General features: G+C 37.1%; 1 protein-coding gene across 5 annotated transcripts in view; it reads left to right on the top strand.

Moving 5' to 3' along the window:
- Positions 1-20491, top strand: part of DPYD (dihydropyrimidine dehydrogenase) — an 881134-nt gene that overhangs the window by 747953 nt on the left and 112690 nt on the right. For all 5 annotated transcript variants that reach the window (XM_033199100.1, XM_033199098.1, XM_033199103.1 and 2 more), the window contains one exon: positions 1994-2173. In XM_033199100.1, coding sequence (XP_033054991.1) covers positions 1994-2173 — 180 coding nt within the window. The remainder of the gene's footprint in view (positions 1-1993; positions 2174-20491) is intronic.

Genomic DNA, 20491 nt, shown 5'->3' on the forward strand with positions numbered 1-20491 from the left:
AATGAGTTTTTCTTTGCTCAGTTTTGTTTTAATGGTTGCTTCATTGGTTGAATTTGAAATATAAATTAGGAAGGATGTTGAATCCATGTTGTAAATTTTGAATTTGATGTGATGTTGGGCCATGTTGATGATGAGGTTCTACAGGAGAAGTTGTGAATGAATCTCTGGAGTCTACATGTGATATCATAATTGGAGGGATACCTTTGGAAATAATCAACCAAGAAGCAGTTATCTAAATCCACATTCTTCAAGCTTTAACTTAAATCCCAGCCACAATCACAGAATCCCCAGGGGTTTTTTAGTGCAAGAACATTAATTTATCTGATTCACACTTCCTTAACTCCAGAATTTTTTATTTTAGTTTTCTTTTCTGTTTAATCATTTGTAATAGTCCATTCTCATGCTGCTAATAAAGGTATACCTGAGGCCAGGCATAGTGGGTCACGCCTGTAATCCCAGCACTTTGGGAGGCTGAGGCAGGTGGATCACAGAGTCAAGAGATTAAGACCATCCTGGCCAGCATGGTGAAACCCCGTCTCTACTAAAAATACAAAAATTAGCTGGACGTGGTGGTGTGTGCCTGTCATCCTAGCTACTCAAGAGGCTGAGGCAGGAGAATCGCTTGAACCCAGGAGATGGAGGTTGCAGTGAGCCAAGATCACACCGCTGCATTCCAGCCTGGTGACAGGATGAGACGCCAAAAAAAAAAAAAAGATATACCTGAGACTGGGTAATTTATAAAGGAAAGAGGTTTGATTGACTCACAGTTCAACATTTCTGGGGATGCCTCAGGAAACTTAACAATCATAGCAGAAGGGGAAGCAGGCATATCCTTCATCACATGGTGGCAGGAAGGAGAAGTGCCAAGCAAAAGCAGAAAAGCCCCTTATAAAACCATCAGATTGTGTGAGAGCTCACTCACCATCATGAGAACAGCATGGAGATAACCACTCCCGTGATTCAGTTACCCCCACCAGGTCCCTCCTACTGCACGTGGGGATTGTGGGAACTACACTTGAAGATGAGATTTGGGTGGGAACACAGCCAAACCATATCATCATTATTCTCTCATCATATATTTGTGGACAGCAGACTAACTGACAAACACTGTCCTAGTCACTGGGGATAATATAGTGACCAAAATAAATGCAGTTCTTCCCTTCTGAAACTTTGGTCTAATTGGGAAGTAAGTTGTCAACTAAATAATCATGCAATAATTAGAAGTTAAAAATGTCTGATTAAAAGAAGGCCATAATCTATTCTGGGCTCCTGGAGACCTCCTTGAGGAAGGGGCATTTACCATGGACCTGAGGAATGGTTGGTAGTTAGCCATGTGTGGAAAAGAAAGTCCTTCTAGCTAGTGGGAAGGCCTTGTGAAAAGATCCTAAGGCAAGGAAATACTACGGCTTTGGGTTTTTTGGGGTTTTTTTGTTTTTTTTTTTTGTTTTTTTTTTTGTTTGAGGAAGAGAGGAAAGACTTGGGTGACTGGATCATAGTTGACAACAAGGAGAACAATAGCAGATGAGGAGGGAGACAGAGTCAGGGGTAAGTGATGGTCAAGTTAAATGAATGAACAGCAGTCCAGCCTCAGTTTGACCACCTTCAGACATGAGAACTGCCTGCAGGCAGCACATCCCAATGGAGGGACAATGAGAATTTAAATTGTCCTTTATTTTATGCCAAATTTGACTCCTTGAGCCTGACATATAATTATTTAAAGTATGCAACTTAATAAATTTTGGAACTTGTATATACCTGTAACACCATTACCATTGCAAGTTTATGAAAATGTTCATTGTCCCTGGAAGTTTCCTTGTGTTCCTTTTCGGTCCATTCCTCCCCACCACCCCCACCTCCAGACAGCAACTGATCCATCATGCCTCAAACAGTGCCTGGGACATAAAATAAATATTTGTTGAATCAAATGAAAGTGAATTTGTTTGGAGAATTATCTCTTGGTTTGACACTTGGTTGACTGCTCCATCTTTTCTAGGTATGCAGTGCCATTCAGAATCAGGATTTCACTGTGATTGAAGACTACTGCACTGGCCTCAAAGCCCTGCTTTATCTGAAAAGCATTGAAGAACTACAAGACTGGGATGGACAGAGTCCAGCTACTGTGAGTCACCAGAAAGGGAAACCAGTTCCACGTATAGCTGAACTCATGGACAAGGTATGTGCTTAAATCTCCTGTGTTATTCCTGAGAATTCAGCCTGGGTCAGTTTCTATTTCAGATCTTATTTACCATCTCACATTCTCACTAACAAAGGAAACACAGTGGCTGGTGGATGTGATTTCCTCAGTGTACTCTTTCTGAAGGAGACTTGATTACAGGCGTATGATGGGTCTGTGAGTTACCTTTTTATAAAACCAATACAACACAAAATTATATAAAAGGAAAAGACTGAAGTTTGCAGTGTAAAGTGCCTCCAAATTCTGGCTTACTGTGGTGATGACTGGCATTCTTTACAGTGGGAGTCTGGAGATTTCTTTATGCTTTCTGGAAATTAACCTTTCTGTTTTCAAGACAATCAAATCACTGTAGTCTTGAATAATGTAAGGAAGTTTTTAAAATTAAAATCTAATCAGTATCTTTTGTAACTCCTTCTACTGTGTTGTTAAATCTGGGCTCAAAAGGTTATGTCCCAACTTTCTCACTAACCGCTATTTTCCAAGAAATATACACTACATTTACATTTTCTATAATACAGTGATTTTAGCAACTCTGCTAAAACAACATTCAGCATTTTGCCTTTGTATTTCCTTTGTATTATTCTAAATAGACAACCATTGTCAGAAGACATTTCTTGAGCCCTCAGTGAAGGGAGGAAAAAATTATAATTCTTAGTCTTTTCAGCTTGTCACTACATCAATAATTAACTTTAAAAAAAGAGAGGCAGTATAAAAAGATTCTTTAAGGAAGCATTTAATAATTCAAATGAATCTTAACTTGAAGCAGGTCACATGAAAAAGAATGGAAAACAAAAGCCCTGGGTACTCTGCCTTGGATGACTGGGTTAGGGACTCAGAAAGAATAAGAGAAACATCATATAATTGACTTATATTTGGCTAGCTTTAGCAGAAAATATCACTTTCCCTCTCCTAACAGATAGCAAAAAAAAAAAAAAAAAAAAAAAAACCTTCTTCAAGAGTAATGTGTATGATTGCAAGTCCAGTAATGAAAAAAGAAAAGGAGGAAAGAAACAAAATCTTACAATGTGGGTTCCAGGAAAATGTCATGATGAATGACTCCATGAGTGGCAATCAAACAGAAAGACTGTGACATTAATATTTATAATATTGTAATTAGCCAGATAGTGCCTAAGCAGCATTATTAGTGTAACTAATCATATTATCATAAACTGACTCTGCAGTATTCAGACAGTGAATGTTCTTGCCTTTATCAATGACTATCAATACCTAAGGTTGTTTATAACAAAAAAAAATTCACAAATGGCTTTACATTCATTCAATGTAAATATCTCAAGGAAATTGTCTCTGACATGATAGTTTATGACCATCTATAAAATCATTGTCTCAAATTTGGGTGGTTGCCATGTGAGCTGAAATGTAAGTAGCTGCATTGCACTGTCATGTTTTGTCTTTAAAGGATTTTCACACTCATTTCAAAACTTACATACTCAAATAAAAGATGGGTAGTGATGAAGGCACTTGTGTCAATGACATAAATGGAAATTGATTTGGTAATAGTTTGAATCGAGATTCAGACTTTATTTTGTCAAGCTCAGCTTTCATCAAAATTGTAAGTGTAATTTTCAGCATTATCATTTGTTAAAAAAAAAAAGCAAGATTTTTCTATGTGATATCAGTGATTCATTTCTCAACACTAACTTGAGGAATAAGCAGATGGTCTGGTAATAGATTTATGCTTCTGGATTCTCCAATGCAGGCTGACATGACTAAAACAATAGATGATTATTCCCTTTAGATTAATATCCCTAATAGTGAATCAAAGTACTCTGGATCTAGGATACAGGTGATTTCCTAATCGTTCTCTCTTAATGTTGCTGCTGCTGTTGTGTGTGTGTGTGTGTGTGTGTATGTATGTGCGTGTGTGTGTGTGTGTGTTTGAAAATAACTCATATTGTCCTTTCATTAGCTAAAGAATAGTATGCTGGTCCTCACAGTGTCTGCATACTATAAGGAGATGAAAGGAAATGTAGACCCTTTGTAGAAAGACACTCTAGAAGTATCTGGCTTCTTTACACAGGAAAATTTTGTTTGGAAAGTACAATTGCTACTCTGATATTCACTCATAGGTCAGGCTACAATAAACCAGAATAGATACTTAGAAGAAACCCATTACAGTGCAGTGTTTGACAATGGAGAGAAAATGAGACTTGGGCTATGGAAAGAAGGATTTGGCCAAGTATGTCATGTTATCTTTCAAGTAATTAACATGTTAATATACTCTCCTTATGCTTACCTTACTTATTAACTGATCAAACTGCCATAGCAGTGCTTCTTCAGGTGGCTGTTGAAGGGCAGGTAGTTAGGTTTTAGTAGACTTATGGTGCAAGCCATTTTGATATGTGCCTGCAAGAAGAGCAAATTCCTGAGAAGAACAGTCATCAGCTTTGGCACAACACAGAGCTATTGATGTCAAACTCTTGGTGCTTGAAAACCATGCAGCATGCTCGTGAGAAATGTAGGTTCCCAAGCCCCACCAGCATTGACCCTGAGTCAGTGGGTCGGAGGTGTGTTGAGAATCTGCGTTTTAACATCGTAAATTCTCATGGAGGGATCCAAAAATCTGCATTGCCAAAAGGAATGAAAAAAGAGAATAGCAATAGAAAAGTGAGAGATTGAGAAGTCAGCAATGAGCAGAACACAAGCTTCTCTTGATGGAGAAAGTAAACAATAAATAATTTGGAGTTGGAAAAGAAGTGAAATAAAAGAGGCAGGAGGGGAGTGCCAGAGAAGCATGACACTCGGTTCCAAATGGCTAGAGGTTGGAAATACCCAATGGAGAAACTGCATGTAGGACAGCAGTTATTAGCAAAGAGTAAGACTGCTGGGTTTATGTGAAGCTTCCTTATTAGCTAGACAACTTGGGCAAGTTACTTAATCTCTCTAAACCTTTTTTATAAAACTGTACAATGAAAATAATTACAATACAGTTCCATAATCCCTCATTAACAATTCTGAAATTCAAAAAATGCTGAAACCAAATGGTTTTACATAATTCATTCGGCAGAAAACCTGGCCTGAACTGATGTGAGACTTGCCATAATCTTTATTCCTCTTAGAGAACATTTAAGTGTTTACTACAGAGAGATTAATGTGCTTGATTCCAGATTGTTACCCCACACCTTGCTGGGGCTGGAGAGGGAGTGTTTGTTAAAATTTGGTATATGTACCATTTTACTTTTCTAAAATCCAAAAGATATTTTTAAATCCATACATCTGGCTCCAAAGGTTTTAACTATGGGCTTGTGAAGATTACCAAAATCAAAATATAATTGCAAATATAACTTTATCCAGAAATGCATCTATAGAGTTGGAGGCAATGTATATATTTTAGTGATTTTAGAAAATAAAATATTAGTATTTGGAACTTTTAGTTATGGGAAATAAGAGTTATGTTGACATTCTTGCTAAGAAACATGAAAGAAATTGAACAGTCCAATATTTGAACAGCAAATTTTACAACTGGAATAGCGTGGAAGAAAATGTATTCACTGTTTGGTACTTGGGATGAGAACAGGACTCCTAAATAGCAGTTGTAAAAGAAAAACAGCAGAGGCCAAAAACTAGTGATCACTTGGGATCTGCATGCATTTCTACACACTGTTCCTGACATCTGGAATGGCTTTCCAGTTCTCAAGCATCACTTTCTCTTTGAGCTATGCCCTGACCTTTACAATAGAATTAATGTCTCCTTCTCTTTTTGAACCTTAGTTGTAACCAGTGTCACACTGCAGTCCTATTTTTGTAAGTCCTCTTCGTTTACTAGAAAATAGCCTCACTATTCTTATCCATCTTTGTATGCCAGTTCCCTAGACATGCACTGAACACGGTAATGCCTTAATAAACATTGATTGAAAAGTGAATTAATGACTAATGAATGTTGAGAGAAAAAAGCTTATTGGTAGCATTAAGAATTAGTAGTCACTTGACTTACCAAACCATTACTTTTTCTGTTACATCAGAAATGAAAAGAATGTGTAAAGAAACAACCTTTGAACTTAAAGTTCCTTTTTTATGTGTGAGTCTAGTTTGGTAAAAATAACATGGAAAAAGTCAGAATAGAAGGAGTGAGACAGACAGGTGAGCAACCTTTATGCCTTCTTGACTTGGCAAAATATGCCTAGATTATAAGCTTCTTGAGGGCCTAGAACCCAGGCTGTGTGCCAACGCAATGTCTACCATGTAAGAGTAATGGCATGGTAGCCGAATTGAACATACTGATCAATCATTAATATATTTTTAGGATCTACCTTAAATGTCACTTCTTTTGTAAGGCTGTCTATGACCCTCTTCCTTGGCCTCCAGGAAAATCAAATCACTCCTTTTCTTTTTCTTACAGCCCATGGTTCCTATAACTAGTATTGCAAGTACTGCATTTTCTTTGAATTGTATATCTTCTTGTCCATTGCTGCAGGTCATTAGAAGCATTTTGAAAGAAAGATAATATCTTATTCATTCTGGAGTTTTGAAGCACCTAATACAATGCTACATGTTTATAGAATTAAATTGCATGAATTACCTGTTGTGTCCTTATTTAGGAGGAAAAAAGAAAGTCAATGTATAATTAAAATTCCAGCTAGATCCTTTTAAGAATAGCAGCAGTCATTTTAGAAGAAAACAATAAACCTGCCAAATTGCTGTACTTCCAGTAGGTATTAAAAAATGAAATACATATTGGTGATATTAATAAATGAACATAATCTGTGCTCATTAAAAGGCTCTCATTAGGTTAAAATCAGAAATGCTGTCATGGTGGTTGTACAGCAACTCTGAAAACAAGGATTTGTTTTGATAGTAGAAACCAAAATTATATCCATATGACCAAATACATCATTCTCAGTTATTGATAAAACAATTCTAAAATTCATATGGAACCAAAAAAGAGTCCAAATAGCCAAAGCAAATTTGACAAAAAGAACAAAGCTGGAGTCATCACATTACCTGACCTCAAATGATACAATTAGGCTGTAGTAACAAAAACAGCATGGTACTGGTATAAAAATAGACATATGGATCAATGGAACAGAATGGAGAACCCAGAAGTAAAGCCACATATCTACAGCCAACTGACCTTTGACAAAGTTGACGAAAAGCATACACTAGAACAAGGGCACCTTTTTCAATAAATAGTGCTGGGATGATTGGATTGCCATATGCATAAAAATTGAATTGTACTCCTATCACTAACCATATTTAAAAATGCTACCCAAAATCATTCATCAAAGATTTAAATGTAAGATCTGAACCTATAAAAATACTAGAAAAAAATGTAAGGAAAACTCTTCTGGGCATTAATCTAGGCAAAAATAACTATGACAAAGACCTCAAAGCAAATGCAACAAAACCAAAAATAGACAAATGGGACTTAAAATAAAAAGCCTGTACACAGCAAACGAAATAATTGGGATAACAGAGGGCCTACAGAATGGGAGAAAATATATGCAAACTACATATCCAACAGGGGACTGTCACCCAGAATTTACAAAGAACTCGAACAACTCAACAACAACAAAGAAATAACCCCTAGGGCCGGGCGCGGTGGCTCAAGCCTGTAATCCCAGCACTTTGGGAGGCCGAGGCGGGCGGATCACGAGGTCAGGAGATCGAGATCATCCTGGCGAACACTGTGAAACCCCGTCTCTACTAAAAAATACAAAAAACTAGCCGGGCGAGGTGGCGGGCGTCTGTAGTCCCAGCTACTCGGGAGGCTGAGGCAGGAGAATGGCGTGAACCCGGGAGGCGGAGCTTGCAGTGAGCTGAGATCTGGCCACTGCACTCCAGCGTGGGCGACAGAGCAAGACTCCGTCTCAAAAAAAAAAAAAAAAAAAGTAGGCAAAGGACATGAACAGACATTTTTCAAAAGAAGACAAACCCCATCAAGCATATGAAAAACTGTTCAACATCACTAATCATCAGAGAAATGTAAATTAAAACCACAATGAGATATTATCTTACACCAGTCAGAATGGCTCTAATTAAGCAGTCAAAAAATAACAGATATTGGTGAGGATGTGGGGAAAAAAAAGGGAATGTTTATACATTTTTGGTGGGAATGTAAATTGGTTTAAGCCATGTGGAAAAGAATATAGAGATTTCTCAAAGGACTAAAAATAAAACTACCATTCAATTCAGCAGTCGCGCTACTGGGTTTATATCCAAAGGAAAAGACATCACTACATCAAAAAGATACTTGCATTCATATGTTTATGGCAGCAGTATTCACTATAGCAAAGATATGGAATAAAGCTAAATGTACGTTGACAGATAATAAAGAAAATGTAGAATACTATTCAGCCATAAAAAAAGAATGAAATAGTGTCTTTTACAGCAACATGGATGGATCTGGAAGCCATTATCTTTTTTTAAATTTTTTAACTTTTTTTTTTTTTTATTTATGTATTTGAGACACAGTCTTGCTCTGTCACCGAGACTGAAGTGCAATGGCACGTTCTTGTCTCACTGTAATCCTACCTCTCAGGTTCAAGCGATTCTCTTGCCTCAGCCTCCCGAGTAGCTGGGATTACAGACGCCTGTCACCACGCCCAACTAATTTTTGTATTTTTAGTAGAGACAGGGTTTCTCCATGTTGGCCAGGCTGGTCTCAAGCTGCTGACCTCAAGTGATCCACTCACCTCAGCTTCCCAAAGTTCTGGGCTTACAAGCATGAGCCACTGCGCCCTCTGGAGGCCATTATTTTAAGTGAAACAGCTCAGAAAAGAAAGTCAAATACTGCATGTTCCCACTTGTGAGTGGAAGCTAATTAATGTGTACACATGCACATAGAGTGTGGAATAATAGTCATTGGAGACTCAAAACGGTGGGAGGGTAGAAGCAGGGTGTAGGATGAGGAATTGGGTAGAAGTAGGATGTGAGATGAGGAATTGCTTAATGGGTACAATGTACATTATTCGTATGATGGTTACACTAAAAGCTCAGACTTCACCACCATGCAATATATCCATGTAACAAAACTGCACTTGTACCCCTTAAATTTATACTAATAAAAAAATAAAACTGAAATAGCACAATTTCATAAAACTGTTGTTATATGGTTGTGGTAACATTATATGTAGATATCTAATTATCTATTTTTTTCTTTTCTGGCAAGTTATTCAACACAGAGAATAAAGCATTGTCCAAAGAAATGGATAAATGTCAACAGCAAGATCCTTACCAAATGCATAATGACAGTCTCACAAGAGGATACTATAATTTCCTATTTACAACTTTAAAAGTTTTGTATCTTCTATGCCACTTATTTTTCCTTATTGAAATATAAATTACATAGAGGAAAAATACAGAGGTCTTAAATGAACCATTTGACAAGTTGTGACAAACACATATATCCGTGAAATCCTCATCTCTGCCAAAGCATGCAACATTGCCAACACCTCAGAAGATGCTTTGCGCACTTTTCCAGCCATTACCTCTTCCTTTACCACCACCAGACGCAAACACCATCTAGCACCTGTCACCAGAGATTAGTTGGTTCGTGTTTTTTAGCATCACATAAATGAAATTCTACAGAATATGTATTTTTTTGTGTGTGGCAACTTTCATTCGCTACAATATTGCAGAGATTTTTTCATATTATTGTAGATATTAGTTTATTTTTGTTGGTAAATAATATTGTATTTGATTAAAATACCACAATTTATTTACTCCAAATTATATTTGGGCTGTTTTCACTTTTTTGGTGTAATGAATGTTTTTACTATAAACATACTTGCATAACTCTTTTTGTGAACATGTTTTCATTTCTCCTAGCTAGTACATAGGAGTATAATTTCTCAGTCATAAGGTGGATGTGTAAGTTTTACAAGAAGCTTCCAAACAGATGTCCAAAGTGGCTTTACTATTTCACAGTCCTACCAGCTGTGGGTGGGTGTTTGGTTCTTCTGTCTTCCAGCCACCTTTTGATATTCTCAGTCTTTTTAGTTTCAGCTATTCTAGTATGTAAGTATTGGTATCTCACTGTGATTTTAATTTTCATCTCCCTAATAAGATGATGTAACACTCCTTTATGTTCTTATTGGCCATCCGTGTATCTTCCTCTGTGAAGTGTCTGTTCAAATATTTTGTCCATTTTTTAATGTTTTAATTGATTTTTAGGAGTTCTTAATGTGTTCTGGTTATAAGTCCTTAGATCAGCAAAAAGCATTTGACAAAATCCAAAATCCAAACATAATAATGGCCTTCAACAATTCATTAATAGAAGGAAACGTCTACAAAAATTCTATAGCTAGTAGTATCATACTTAATGTTGAAAGGATAAATTATTTTCTCTTAAGATCAAGAGCTGGGCAAGAATGTCCATTCTTTCTGCTTCTATACTTCTATTCAATATTGTACTAGAAGTCCTAACCAGTGCAATAAGATCATAAAAATAAAGAAATGATATCTAGATTGGAAAAAAATGGGCTTACACTGTCTTTATTTGCAGATGGTAAGATTGTGTGCATCTGCATACAATTACACTATTAAATACACTATTAAAATAATAAGTGAATTTAACGAAGTTTCATAATACAAAAACAATATACAAAAATAGTTGTATTTTTGACTACATGAACAATTGGAACAATGAACTGAAAATTAAAATTCTTAAATGTCATTTACAATGGCATCTAAAAACTATAAAATACTTAGGAACAAATTACAATATATGTAGTATCTGCACTGAAAGAAAAATTGCTTTCACAGCCATGTGAATACATGAAGCCAACAAGCATATGAAAAGAAGCTCAGTGTCACTGATCATTAGAGAAATGCACATAAAACCACATTCAGATACCATCTCTCACCAATCATGACTATTAATAAAAAGTATAAAAACAACAGATACTGGTGAGGTTGCATAGAAAACAGAATGCTTGTACACTGTCCGTGGGACTGCAAGTTAGTTCAACCATTGTGGAAAGCAGTGTGTTGGTTCCTCAAAGAGCTAAAAATAGAACTGCTATTCTACCCAGCAATTCCACTGCTGAATATATACCCAAAGGAACATAAATCATTCTACCATAAAGACACATGAACACGTATGTTTATTGCAGCACTATTCACAATAGCAAAGACATTAAATCAACCTAAATGGCCATCAGTGACAGATTGGATAAAGAAAATGTGTTACATATACACTATGGAATACTATGCAGCCATAAAAAGAACGAGATTGTGTCTTTTGTGGGAACATGGATGAAGCTGGAGGCCATTATCTTTTGCAAACTTATGCAGGAACAGAAAACTAAACACTGCATGTTCTCACTCATAAGTGGGAGCTAAATAATGAGAATACATGGACACAAAGAGGGGAACAGCAAACACTGGGGCCTATTTGAGGATGGAAGGTGCGAGGAGAGAGAGGATCAGGAAAAAAATAACTACTGGGTACTAGGCTTAATACCTGAGTGACAAAATAGCCTGTGTAGTGAACCCACATGACACAAGTTTACCTTTATTACAAACCTGTATATGTACCCTTGCATCTAAAATAAAAGTTAAGAACTGCTGAAGAAAAATTGAAGAAGACTTAAATCGATGGTAAGATATGTTAAGATGTTATTTCTCCCTGGATTGATCTGTATACACATCATAATCCCAATCAAAATTCCAACATGTATTTTTTAGAAATTGACAAGTTATGCTAAAATTTACACTGGAATTCAGACAAACTAGAATAGCCAAAACAATCTTGAAAAAGGAGAACAAAGTGGAAGGTGGGAGAATTTGTACTATCTGCCTTCAAGATTTTCTATAAATCTACAGTAATCAAGCAAGTGTGTTTGGGTGTCAGGGTAGACAAATAGATCAATGGAATGGATAGGAAGTCCAGAAATAAACCCACACATATACACTAAATTGATTTTTGACAGAGGTGCAAAAGCAATTCAATGGAGAAAAGAAAGCCGTTTCAATAAATAGTACTGGAATTAATGGATGCCCATATTAAAAAATGAACCTCATATCTACCTCTCACAGGACAAAAAAGTAATTTTAAATATATCATACAAAAAAGTAAACTTTTTTATAAGGTAAGACTATACGATTTTTTTTAAAGTTTTAGATTCACAGCAAAATTGAACAGAAGGCATATACTCCTTGCCTTCAAACTGTACATTTTTAAAAGAAAACATTAAGTAAATATCTTTATAACCTTGGGGAAAGGAAAAATGTCTTGGACAGGATACCAATAAAACACTAACCATACAAGAAAAAATAGATGAATTATGCTTCATCGCAATTAACTTATGCTCATCAAAAGATATAATTTAAAAAATGAAAACTCAAGTCACAGATTGGGAGAAAATATTCGTATATTTGTATCTCATGAAGAACTTGCATGCAGAATAAATGTATGATAATATTTTCAAAATGTAAACTTTAATCATTAGAAAATTTAATTTTATCGATGAGTATATATAATCTTAAAATGGAAAATCTATGATGAGGACCTGCTGGTAGGCTCTTGCAGTTTACTCCTATGTGTCTATGATAACATTTTTGGGAGACTTTTTTTTTTACCGTAATGACTGTTCTTGGAGCTAACCCAGAAAAGAGGAGAAGGGAAGGGGATGAAAGCCATTTTTCTTCAAGTTCATTGTATGGCCGTGTATTTCTTGTCCATGTTATCTTCTCCCATTGCAGCTTTGTCCCCACAGTTATTCTCCCTGCGACTGTCAGACAGTTACATTATATTGTTAGAAAAGTTCCAGATGATATTTACATTTCTATCAGTTACTTGGGTAATGATTTGATATAAAATATATTATTGAGGTCACTTTCTATGATTGTAGTCAGATCACATGAGGCTAAATATTTTTTATTGTTTTAGTTCATTTCATAGGGCAGGAGGAAGGAAAATAAAAAACAAAACACCAGTCCCTGAAAGTTCAAACGTTCAAAATTATCAGATCAGAATGTATGGCATACATGTTATGGAGACTTAATCTACATCTCAATATCATCAGATGGTTTGAGTGATCTCTTAAGTAGAATGCTGGAGTGTCAAGTATCCTGTAAAAATAAGATAGACACCTGTTTTATAAATGGTGATTATTCCTCCTTAGAAGCAAAAAATGTTGGATGAAATTTGATAGCCCCATCTTGTTCTGAGCTTCTGATCATCTCATCAGTGTGTGATGATCCTACAAGTAAGTCAATGTGCTGTAGTCAAAAGCTCACCACAGAAGAGAGAGTGCTTGGAACCCAGCAGGTCTGAGTTTAAATCCAGGCGTGATGCCTTACTACCAGGTGAGCTTGGAACAGCTACATGGATCCCACAATCCTCCATTTATGTAAAAGCAAACTGAGATGATGATAGCTATTTTGCAGTACTTTGTAAAGATTAGAAATCATATATGTACACAGAAGTCTTCTGTGATAAAAAAAAAAAAGAGAAATCCTATATCTAAAGTGTATAGCATGTAGTCGTAAGCAATCAATACATGGCAGTTGTTATTGTAAGTATTCTTAACATGGAGATGCATAGATAGATACGCAATTTGGGGTAATTCTGAATATGTGATATATTCATATCCAAATATATTGGTAATACTGGGGTATATAGAAACATTTGAGCAATACTTATGATTTGATTTCTTCTCTCCTTTGTGCAGATTTTTCAGGTGGTACTTACAAATTGTTTTTAGAAGTTATCTTAACCTATTGATACCATGATTTTACTAGCTTAGTTTTGTTTAATCTGATCAAAAGCTAGCATCTTTGTCTTTTGAAGCACCTCCTATCACGAAAAGCTTCTAAATAATTCAGAAGTGTTCACTTTCCAGGTAAAATGGAGATAAATTAATTAACTTTAGGTTTGGGCAGTGAACTGTCATAAGTAGTCCATCATTCTTCCTAAAATAGGCAGAAAGGAGGTGTCTACTGGTGTTGCCAAAAGTTAACATCTGAATTTAACGTGAACTGTTAGTGGAAGGGCTGTTGGGAGTCCCTCAAGTTATGGGAAGAGGTAGTTTTGCACTGCTTATAACCAGAATAGTTTGTGAAGTCCTATAAGCCTCCCTAGCTTGGTTTCTCTCATCCCAGGGGTAAGTTGGTTTATTTTACAGCAGAACTCTAATCATTTGGTAGTACCTGCTGGGAGCCCTGTATAGAGGAAGCTTGTGATGCAAAGCCTAACCCAGCAGAGGTGTGTGATCAATTGTCAGTGCCTGCATAGACATTGAGATGTAGGATGAGATAGTACAGAACATGGATTTCCACTTCCCTGTCTGAGTGTGGAGTACCAACAGGTCACCGGGTCTAGGAATTTGGGCAGCAATGTGCTTTTTGAATCTGTAGCCACTACAACTGCCTCATCACAATCCACCATTGCATGCCTGAAATAAAATGTAAACCATACAACATTTTCATTGTGTTGTCATTCTCCCATAAGTTCCTTCCTTTTGTCCATCATGCATATACAAATTATGATTCCCCATTTCTCCGTACTGCATCAAATTGATATCTAATTGCCAAACACAAATGCAATTACTTCTTTTGTCACATTCATGGAAGTAGTTAGGTATAATTCCTCATACTTCATCCAATATAACTACTTTAATCAGAATGCACCTTATTAATATTAATTATATACTTAAAACTTGTATAAAAGTGCTTTTCATATTCAACACAAGTTGTCCACGTTAATTCTGATGTTACTTTTAAACCATGAAAAAAAAATGAGGATTGTTCTTGTTCTGGATGGAAGTTGAAGATTTAAAAAGAAATCATTACTATATCCGTGTAAGTTAAAACTTGAATTCAAATTCTAGCTTTGAATTCATGCCATACCTTTCCTTCTATGATCTTTACAAAATCAGTGGACATTTATAGCAAACCAGTTAGCTTTGTTCCCAATCCTCATTTTATGGAGTAAAGAAAATACCTCTCTGTAATTTTGAGCTATGCCCCTGATACTCTTCCTGAGAAAAACATGTATTTGTTATATCTCCCGTTAAGCCCATCTGCTCACTTGAATAAAGGGAATATTAGTTTGAAGATATAATTTTCTGGTAATTATAGGAGTCAAAGGAGTCATTTTGATAATGTAAGGAGTCAACAGAAATTATAATTATATTGAGCTTTATGCCAATTTGTCCTCATCTAAGATTTCAGGGGAAAAAATTGAAATGTCTGCTGTTTGGAATAATAAAAGGGGGATTTAATTTACCAAAAAAATAGTCAAACAAAACAAACCATAATTAAATTTATTTTTAGCTTCAAGATGATATGGATCATAACTGATATTGAACTGCTTTACCCAAACCCTGGGAGCTTAGGAAGAATAGGTGAGGATATCTTCAGTTGCCCTGAATAATTGGCAGTCTCACACTTAACCAAATCAGTTTAGACATTCAGATGAAATATCCATCTCCTTTCCTTTTCTTCTTAGAAACCTGGTTACTCTGTGTGGTTACCCATATTGATCTAGTTAACCACCTAATTATCAAATATCCACTCTATTTTGTACTGTATAATCTTAAAAAGCAATGTTATTGGTAGCTCAAATCCATGCCCTATAATAGTTGTGCTTCTTAGTCACAGGTGACCCCTCGAAATGTGTCTGAGAAGATGTGACTACAACGTGCACAGAAAATGTGACTAATGTTACACTGAGAAGCCTTTGATTTGCAGCTTCAGGCACTGTTTGTGAAGTGCCTCATAGACTGGAAGTGCCCTGAAGCCTTCACTCCCAGCCCTTACACCATGCTGGCCAGTCTGCTGTGGATTGTTTCACTGTCAAGACTGTGCCTTTTGAAGATTTGTTACAATACATCTTTAAAGCATTTCGCTTGTCTTCCCTACTTATCAATTTTATCCCATTTCATCTCAAACTATAGAGCCTTTTCTAGGTCTTGTGCTGGCCGTTAGTCTCTTCATTTGCTCAGCCCAGCCCAGCTGAGCTGAAGAATGTCACCCACCCATGATCAGGCTATCGATCTGGGCGTCTTTCAAACCCTAAATGTTACCAAGTCTTTCTTTCCACTTAATGTAAGTCCCAAGTGAAAGAAACAAAGGCAAACACATGGCATTTGTGGTAATCCAGTCCTCCTAGGAAAATAAAATGATTCCAGTGCTAATGTATATAATCTTCACTGAGATATAGAGTAAGGCTGGAAGGCCATCTAACTCTGCATGCTTTTGGCATTTGTGGTAGATTTTGCTAGTGCTCGCTAATATTTTCTATTCTTTGTCCCCTCTGGTTTTATAAGAGAGGCAAACCTCCCTGCCCCTTGGTGTTCCATATAAGTAAGTGACTTACTTTAGTCAATGAAATGTGAGCAAAGTGTAGTGTATGACTCTTTTGGCTGGAAGCATTTAAGCACTAGCACTCAGTTCCCCCTACTCCCTTCCTCTGCCACGATGAACACTGAAGTCTCATGCTGAGATGGTGGCAACATAAAATGGATGGCCTAGATGGTCAGATACCATGTATTAGCACAGCTAGAGACACAGCAGACTTTTTTTGAGTAAGAAAGGAACTTTTATTTTGTCAAGCCACTAAGATTTAAGGGTCTATTATTACCACAGTACAACCAGCCTATGAGGATTAATATAGAATTCCAGATAAATTGTAACTGTTTCCAGAGGGGTAGCTGGCTATTTAGCCCTGTGAAAAATTATGAAATGGAAAAGTTTATTTGTGTGGTTAGATTTTGTGCCCCCACCCAAATCTCATCTTGAATTGTAACCCCCATAATCCCCATGTGTCAAGGGTGGGACCTGGTGAAAGTTCATTTATATGGTTAGATTTTGTGTCTCCACCCAAATCTCATCTTGAATTGTAACCCCCACAATCCCCGTGTGTCAAGGGTGGAACCTGGTGAAAGTTCATTTATATGGTTAGATTTTGTGTCTCCACCCAAATCTCATCTTGAATTGTAACCCCCACAATCCCCATGTGTCAAGGGTGGGACCTGGTGAAAGTTCATTTATATGGTTAGATTTTGTGTACCCACCCAAATCTCATCTTGAATTGTAACCCCCTTAATCCCCATGTGTCAAGGGTGGAACCTGGTGAGAGGTGATTGGATCATGGGGGTAGTTTCCTCCATGCTGTTCTTGTGATAGTGAGTGTGTTCTCACAAGATCTGATAGTTTTATAAGGGGTTCTTCCCTCTTCACTCATCTCTTGCCTGCCACCATGTAAGATGTGCCTTTGCTTCCCTCTCGCCTTCTGCCACAATTGTAAGTTTCCCGAGCCCTCCCCAGCTGTGCAGAATTGTAAGTCAACTAAACCTCTTTTATAAATTACCCAGTCTCTGTTACATGTCTTTATAGCAGTGTGAGAATGGACTAATACACTCATTTTTTGTGTTCTTCACTTCCTTTCCTGCACTCCTTCCCATCTGAAGTAGCTGGTGCTGTAGTGCAGTTTCTCATTATATCACTCCACTAACCTCTCCTGTCAGAGTGCTCCAGGCTACCACATAGCCTTTCTTTCCATAACATAGAGCTAAGATGTTTATTCCCCCATTGTGCCTATGCTATGGTCTGAATGTTTGTGTCCCCCCAAAATTCATTTGTTAAAATCTTAACTACCAATGTGATGCTATTAGGAGGTGGGACCTTGGAAGGTCTTAAAATTAATGTCCTTATAAAAGTGACCCCAGAGAGATCCCTTGCCCTTCCACCATGTGAAGATACAGTGAGAAGGTGCCATCTGTATGGAAGCAGGCCATTCCCAGATACCAAGTCACCCAGGGTCTCAATCTTGAACTTTCCAGCCTCCAGAATGGTGAGAAATAAATGTTTGTTGTTTATAAGCCACCAAGTTTATGGTATTTTATTGTAGCAGCCTGAACAGAGTAAGACAGCCTGACTTTAAATCAGTTAGGAGGATATCCAGCAATTGGCCTCATCCAACTGTGGAACCAGGAAGAGTGTGCACCTTACTCATGGTTTCTGTCTTGTAAGCAGTAAGCCTTGGACAATATACATACTTTCTCTTAGCCCCTATTTCCTGACCCAAATGTATCTCATAGAAATGTCCAAAAAAAAAAAAAAAAGAAAGAAATAATAGTCCAAATTTCTTTTTCCCCTCACAGTTCAGGTTCTAGAAAATGTCATCTCTACTCACTGTCCTTCATTTCTTACTTGCTTTTCTGTCTTCAGCTAATCAAGGTTAGATTTCTACGCACTGGCAACCCCCAAAATCACTAAACGTGGTTCTGCTAAAGTTGAGTTGTTTACTACTGATCACCCAATCCAGTAGATACTTCCCAGTCTTTATTCTGCAAAATCTGTGTTACATTCAATAACTGACTACTCCTTCATACATGAAATGTCTTCTTTGACTTTTAAACACACTTTTCTCCTATGTCTCTATTACTTTTTTTCAAGGAAACAATCGTTAGTACCTAGTATATGCTGGTCATTATAGATGCAAACATTAATAATAATATAATTAATTGTGTGCTTAAAAGGATCACAGACTGTGTGGAAATTGAACACTTAAATAGTTATTTATAATATAGTGTGATAATTGCAATTATAGAGATACACACAGACAGCAGGGGAAGAGCTTGAGAATGTTCTCCAGGATAACCTGAAACAAAGTCTAGTAGGAGTGGGAAAAATACTCTAGGATAAGGCATAAAGTATGGCAAAGGCCTGGAGATAAACAATATTTCTGTGTGTGAAGAGAAACTTCTTGGAGTTAATCTTTTAGGACACCCCCCCCACACATACACAAACACACACACACACACACACACACACACATTTTTGTCTCTTAAATACTGGTATTTCCTTTTTCCATCTGTGGCTCTCATATTACTGTATGCTCATTTGACCCCTGTAGCCAATTTGACTCTCTTTATTGTTATCTTCCAAATCTGTACTCTCACCAAAGACCTCCCTTTGGACCCTACGCATTCCTATATTCAGCTTTCTGATGGACTTTGATACCCAACATCCCAGTTCAGTGCTCTTTCTGCAACCTCAGAATAAAACAATAGTAGTGATTATCCCTGACAATTATATAAGCACTTTATAATTTACAAAGCACTTTGGCATACATTATCTCACCAGCTGCTTCCTTAATGTAATAGCAGCAGTGGGCAAAAAACCGTGTCACTGCCGACAGCTCTTTTCTGACCTTGGTCTCCCAGCCCCACCTACTAAAAACATGAGAGCATCTGGATGAGAGCTGATTAGAGCCTGGAAGCTGACCTTGTGTGGGGACCAGGGGAGCATGACAGCAGTAGTTGCCACCTCCACCTTCTCCATCTCCACAGAGGCAATAGAGCAATCCAGAGGTTTCATGGCAGAATGTGGGAGGCTACACAGAGCAGCAAGGCATCTCATGGCCTGCCTAAGCAGAGGCTGACGGTGGTAGGCATCAGCTTGTGGGAGGTTAAGCGCTTATCCACTCTTGTCCCACTTTTCTGATTTCTCACTTCTTCCATGCATTAACTATAATTTTGAAAGTTTCATTGGGTTAATTAAATTCTTCTCGTGTTGATGCTAAGAAAGCTGAAATATTTTCAACTGAGATTGACACTACTCAAGACATAGGCTTCACTGATGTTTGTTCAGTAACACTCCAATATGTCACAGGATTGCCGAGAGAACATCTGAGAGCTATAATGAGCTAAAAGTCAAGTACAGGGGAAAATGTGTTCCAGACTGCTGCAGATGTTCTCAAATCAAATCACATTTCTGTGAAATGCCATATAGAATATTCGGCTGTTGAAAGATGCAACATGAAAGGACAGTTCAATTGATTTGCACTGTATTTAAACATTTTATGTAGCCTAAATTATATGAAATGGTTTTTCCCACTTTTGAATCAATTAATAAGAGATGCACTTGATTCTAATGAGCTTCAAGGATGATTTTTTGGGCTAAGAGGTACGGATTAGTTGGTTTAGGTAGGAGCTAAGGCTTATAGAAGAAGGTGGCAGTTGAATAAGGGAAATAAAGTATAATTGAGAAGCAGACATCCTCTAGACCCACTCCCTTGCCTTTATTCTTCCTTTGTCGCTTTGGCACCAAAATGGAGAAGACTTCTGTTGAATGAATTCACCAAGATTCTGATAAGGCTGTCTGTGGTACTGTGTTGATAGTGGTTCATTCTGCCCCTCCTGAGAAACCCAAAGGATGTTTACAGGAGGAGATCAAGGAAATGTTTTGGTAGATGCGTCTCTTGACATAATCAGCTTATATTTCATCACACACGTGACCTTGCACATCACCATAATTTTGGTAGTCTGTCCTTTGATTGGGAATAGTATTCTCTTACATGAAGAAATGCACTGAACAAGAACTGACAAC

The sequence above is a fragment of the Trachypithecus francoisi genome, unplaced genomic scaffold (assembly GCF_009764315.1).
Source record: "Trachypithecus francoisi isolate TF-2019V2 unplaced genomic scaffold, Tfra_2.0 Lachesis_group5, whole genome shotgun sequence".
In the NCBI taxonomy this organism is placed as follows: domain Eukaryota; kingdom Metazoa; phylum Chordata; class Mammalia; order Primates; family Cercopithecidae; genus Trachypithecus; species Trachypithecus francoisi.